This window comes from Lygodium microphyllum, chromosome 25, assembly GCF_053477565.2.
Source record: "Lygodium microphyllum isolate KBCC chromosome 25, Lygodium_microphyllum_v1.1.10, whole genome shotgun sequence".
Classification (NCBI taxonomy): domain Eukaryota; kingdom Viridiplantae; phylum Streptophyta; class Polypodiopsida; order Schizaeales; family Lygodiaceae; genus Lygodium; species Lygodium microphyllum.
The window spans coordinates 118,084,812-118,090,901 of NC_141159.1; the positions used below are offsets into that span (position 1 = coordinate 118,084,812).

The window sequence follows — 6,090 nt, forward strand, 5'->3', positions numbered from 1 at the left end:
GTGCGCCTATCCCTACCGCTGCTCGTTTGACCTGCGAGTCACTGCCCCTACCTTCGCCTAGACCTACGCGTCCTGTTAGACTGCCCCATCGACGCCTGAACGAGTGCACGCCTGTTTGCTTGTGGTCTCCTGCTTTACGTCCGTGTGCAGAGCTAAGGAAGCCGCGTTGAGAGAGAGAGAGAGAGAGAGAGAGAGAGAGAGAGAGAGAGGATTGCCTAGACCTGTGCGCCGCCTAAAGACCCATTTGACGACTGCCGCCTGACGAGTGCGCCTGATTGCCACCTCACGCCTGACGATTGCCCGCGCGACGACTAATGACTGCCTGCCTGACGAGCGCGCCTGACGAGTGCTTGCTTCGCGATGGCCTGATGACTGCCCGCGCGCCTGAATATCCACCCGCCTGTATTCGTCTGTGGCCGCCTGCTCCGCTTGTGCTTGTCTGCTCGCCTGACGCCTGCCGTCTGAAGCCTGTGGTCATAGAGCACATGCTTAGCCGCAGCCTGCTCCTACTTGCTTCTTCAGAGAGAAGACAGCAATATGGTTGGCCTGGATATGGATTTTCTAGACCGGACGGTGGCAGCCCTTGGCCCTGATTTCGATACAGAGGAGCTGGAGGATATGGTGCCGTGCACGGAGGATATGCCTCCGGCTTCTGAACTGCCGCCTGCGGGCAAACGCTCCAAGCATACTTCTGACGAGCCAATGGGTCCTCAGGAACGTTCCTATGTGCAGGTTGCCTGTGATCCTGTGGATTCGCAGGAGATTGATTGGGAGCATTTGTTGGACTTTGCCAATACTCTGCTTGGCGATTATGTCTAGCATAATAATGAAACTTTTTCTGACGTGGGAACTGATGATGTGCTGGAAGCCACGGTGGACCCGAAATCAGTCTTGCGGTCGTTTTCGGTGTTTTATGACCGTGCCGTTATACTTTTCTTCATTGGTAGGATCCCAGTGCTTTCACATATTCGCCAGTGGATGCACCATTTATTGCAAGGGGAGTGTGTTGAGGAGATCTTCCTTGGACCTCGCGGCTTTTATGAGGTACTGTTTAAATCGGAAACACATCGAGCAGAGCTCCTGTCCAAGTTGCCATTATTCTTTGATTGCCGCTTGGTCCATGTTGTACCATGGCGCCCTATGGGCGACTTCCAGCGTCTGCTTCAACGAGAATGCCCGGTGTGGGTGGAAGTGGAAAATTGTCCGGCGGTCTACTGGCCATTGTTGAAGGATGCGATAGTAGTTGTGGGAACAGTGCTGGTTCCCCCAAGCCTCAGGGCTATGAATCGAAACCGTTTATGCATGTTATGGGACACGGCCAGGAAAAGGCGTGCGTGGCTTCGCCTCAATTGTTCTGGCATGCATCCTTTGCATTTTCGCTTGAAATGGGGCAACTTTGCAGGACACTGCTTTTCATGTGGTAAATTGGGGCATTTTATGGCCGAATGCCCCGAAAGACAACCGTCTTCTCAGGATGCGCATGTTGTGCTGCCTAAGGATGGCATGGTGCTTGATGCCCCGACACAGGAGGCCCTTCAGCATTCGGTAATGGACATGCCGGAAAGCCGGGTGTGGAATTCGGTAATGGATACGCCGGAAATGCCATGTGGACTGTCTTGCATGAGAACCGGTGGGATGTATTGTGTGCAGTTGAGCACAAAAGTCATGGTGAAGCAGGAAAAGTTGTGGATTGTCATGGATTCCGTCTGTTTTATGCAGGGACACATGCTACGCACTATTCGGGCGTGCTCATGATTGTCCATGAGAAACACCATCCTGTTCTTGTTAAAAATGATGTGCAAGGCCGCTTTCTGGTAATCGAAGTCTTATTTGAAGGAGAGATTTTATGGTTGCTGGGCCTCTATGCTCCGAATGATCCCGTATCCCGATGGGATCTTTGGTCGACTTTGCAGGGCTCGATGTCACTTGGCCGAAGGGGGTTCGACTTTGCAGGGCTCGATGTCACTTGGCCGAAGGGGGTTTTTGATGGGAGATTTCAATATGTGTGTTGACTCTTCTCAGTCCACTTCAGGGCATTCGGTAATAGATACGCCGGAAAGCCAAGTGTGGAATTCCTTTGCTTTGCGCATACTTAAGCAAGATCTTTGGTTGTGGCTTCACCCTTCTTTTTTAGGGTTTACTTTTCATTCCGCACAATATGCAACTACTTGGTCGCGGTTGGACCGAATGTATATCATGCAGGGGGATGATTTTCTTCCCGAGATGCTGGAAATGAAGGTCTTGCAGCAATATGCATTGTCGGACCATTTCCCCCTCCAGCTTGAGATGCGGGCACAACCTATTGCACCTTTTATGCAGTTGCTGGATACACTCCCTTTACATTTCAACTCCTCTTATTTGAAGCATCCAATTTTTGAGGGCTATATGCAGCAATTGATTGAGAGGTTCTTATTAGACTTTGCCTCTAAGGGCTTGGCTTCATTTGCACGGCTGATCTCTAATGTGCAGCGGGTTGCTCGGCAGTATGGGATTCATCATGCCTCTCTTTGTCGGCGACGTCGACATGCAGCAGAGGACTTATTGGCTTTGGTCCGTTCGTTGCTCGTGGATACCCGAGATGATGATTTTCTGCTGTCATTGGAGAGGTGTTTGGCCCATCTTATTCAAGTGTTTCAGTTGAAATCTTATCAGCAAGCCAAGCTGCATAACTTGACTGACACCTTGCAAGATAGTGCCTGCCAATCTCATAAGTTCTTTTGCGCCTTGTATGCTTCTCCTGCTCGCGAAAATATGACTAGACTCCAGGATTCGGAAGGTCGCATGGTCACTGAATCGCAGACCATTGTCAATATGTGCAGAAATTATTTTATGGAACTTCTTGGTTCTTGTCCCTCGCCTTCTAGCCAGGTTACGCATGCCCGCTCGGTCTTCTATCATCTGGTGCGCCAGTAGGTTCCACTTGATATGCAAGCCACTTTGGAGGCAGATATTTGCGAGGAGGAGGTTATGGATGTTTTGTTGCACCTGCCTAAGGATAAAAGTCTTGGTTGGGATGGTCTCACTAATGAATTCTTTGAGAACTCGGCCACGCAGCTGGTAAAGCCATTGGCGGTCATGTTTCAGCCGGTTTGGGAAACAGGGGTCATGCATTCCTCATGGAAAGAAGGCCTTATCAAACTGATTCCAAAGGTCCCTTCGCCGTCAATGCTGCAACACTGGAGACCAATTTCTTTGATGGGCTCGATGTATAAAATCTTCTCCAAAGTGCTGGCAAATCGGCTTCACAAGCACCTTCTAGCTATTGTGCATCCTCTCTAATATGGTTTCATTAAGGGCCGCAACATTCTGCATAATATCTTAAATGTGCAAATGGCTATTGACTATACGCGGCACTCCAGTCAGGAAGTGGTATTGATTCAATTGGACTTGGAAAAGGTGTTTGACTATGTGGATTGGTCTTTCATTGCAGATCTCATGTCTGCTATGGGTTTTGGTACTCGGATGTCCGGATTAATCTACACCATTAGTGCTGCGGCTTCTTCAAGAGTTATGCTCAATGGTGGGGTTACAGAGCCATTTGTCCTTGCACGCTCGGTCAGACAGGGTTGCCCTTTGAGTCCTCTCTTCTTTGCCCTGGCGACTCACCCGGTCCTTTCAATGTTTTCCTCAATGGCGGCTTCTACTCAGCTGGCAGGATTGTCTCTTCCTTTGGGGCAGCACTTCATTAGCTAATCTTTGGCTGATGACACCTTTATGATTTTGCGGGCAGACAGGGACAACATTCGAAAGGCATAAGATGTTTGGGCGCTCTTTGGTCAGGCCTCTGGTCTTCGCATCAATGCCTTTAAATCAGCCATACTCAGTTGCACGGAGCATGATTTACAGTCATTAGGCTGGCAGGGCCAGGTGGTTTCCCGTGGCTCCATTGTCACGCATCTTGGATACCCATTGGGGGTGGATGTACGGCCAAAGGACCTACTGGAGTGGATTTCACAAAAATTGGCGGCGAAGTTTATGTATTGGAAGTCGCAAGCGTGGCCATTCCATGTCCGCCTCAAAGTGGCTTAGACAATTATGCTACCAATGCTAACGTATTCCCTGCCATTGCTGCCGTGGACGCCTACTACTTTGAAGGCTCTCACTCATCCCATTCGTTTCATGCTATGGAAGAAGGATTCACTGCAAGCAGGTATTTCATGGATTTCATGGTCACATACATGTACCCCTAAACGCATGGGTGGTGGAGCTATTTTGGATGCAGAAACTCATATGCTGGCTCTTCGTTGGTCTCTTTTTCGTGCCATGTGTGTGGATCATCACCCGTGGACCATCATAGCCCGTTATTTTCTTGAGGACAGCGGGCTTCGGGCCTCCTGGTGGCATGTCCTTAATGTTGACTCTCGATTTTCGAGTCCCTCTTCCTCTCTGTTACTGCACTTGGTTGGCTCTTGGAAAGTGGTGCTCCAAAAGGCCCGTTGGCATCCAGTTGGGGACCGCTTGCAGACTAATTCCTTTCAGCTGGAATTGTTGGCAGTATCGAGATTACTTTCATGGGAAGACAAACATCAGCTCAGACCGAGATTTAACCGCATGGCCCGTTTAGGTGTGACTTCGATTGCGGATGCTACCCTTGCCACTCGCAATGTCCTCGCATCGTTTCGGACTGCTAGGAGACTTTTCAGGATCCCGCGCGGATATCGTGGTTTATGGGAACAACTATTGTCGGAGCTACAGGGTAGGCAACCCTTTCCTGCCCTGGTTGTGGATCGTCCTTGGCAGGACTGGGACCTTGCAGGCCGGTTGAGTTTGGAAAAGGCCTCTACTAATTAGGTGTATCATCTTCTCATTCAAGATCACCAATGGCTGGGTGTGAAAGCTAATACTGTTTGGGGACTGCGGAAATTGCAGTCATGGTGGCAGGCAACGCTGATGGAGGGCTGGCTGAATAAGGCACCTTTCAAATGCAAGGTCTTTCTTTGGCGGGTAATGATTGGTGGTCTTCCTCTTGCCTCGGCCCTTTCCAAGCGTAGAATCTCGAATGGCAATTGTTTCTTCTGTACCACTACTGCGGAATCGGCCCGACATTGTTTTCTTTCTTGCCCGCTTGCCAAGAATATTTGGTCACTCTTGTCGCAAATCTGGCGCGCAGTGGTGGGGTCCTCACTAACTCCTTTCGATTGGGTTTTTGTGCGCCCAAAGTACCCCACACTGCCACAGTTACATATGAAGATCTTATTTCACTTTTTCAGATACTGGGGATGCTGGCACATTTGGACCACGCGCAATGCTTTTCTCTTTGATTCGGCCTCTAATGTACCGAGACATATTGCCAGGCTTAAAGGCCTCTTGCATTGGCAGCTAGATCTCATCCGGCACTCCGACTTGCTCCCTCGGGAGGATTTGCTTCCCTGGCATATGGCAATTGCCTCTGGGTGGTTGCCATGATTGGTGTAACCCTTTTTAGTGCATTAATACGGGGATTTCCCACACGTTGGCCTAGGGCCCTCGTGTCTCTTGTAATCATGTAATCATGTAATCTTGTACCTTTTTTTCGTAATTAATACAATTACCTTTTACGAAAAAAAAATAGAGAGAGCTGTGTTCGTTGCTACCGCTCGTGAGCTCCTGCCTCTGCATCTGACCTGTACAAGTAGTGATACAACATGGGTGATACAACATGGCTGGTCTGGATATGGCTTTTATTGACGAAACGGTGGCAGCCCTTGGTCCGGATTCTGATACAGAGGAACCAAAGGATATGGTCCCTTGCACAGAGAAGATGTCTCCTGGTCCTGACTTCCAGCCTGCGGGCAAACGTACCAAGCATATGTCGGAAGAGAGAATCCATCATCAGGATCGTTCTTATGCTCAGGTTGCTTGTGATTCTGTGGATTCTCAGGATGTTGACTGGGAGCATTTATTGGAGTTTGCCAACACTCAGCTTGGCGATTATGTCCAACATAATCATGAAGCTTTTTCTGACTCTGGAACTGAAGATGTTCTGGAAGCCAGGATGGGCCCGAAAAATATATTGCGTTCATTTTCAGTATTTTATGACCATGCTGTTATACTCTTCTTCACTGGCAGGATCCCAGTGCTTTTCCATATTCGCCAGTGGCTGCATAATCT

At 49.4% G+C, this 6,090-nt stretch overlaps 1 protein-coding gene across 1 annotated transcript in view; it reads left to right on the forward strand.

Moving 5' to 3' along the window:
- Nucleotides 1–314: 314 nt before the first annotated feature.
- Nucleotides 315–6,090, forward strand: part of LOC148014661 (uncharacterized) — a 126,276-nt gene continuing 120,500 nt past the window's right edge. Inside the window, exon 1 of the mRNA XM_087666575.1 lies at nt 315–540. Within this exon, the coding sequence (XP_087522701.1) occupies nt 315–540 (226 nt within the window). The remainder of the gene's footprint in view (nt 541–6,090) is intronic.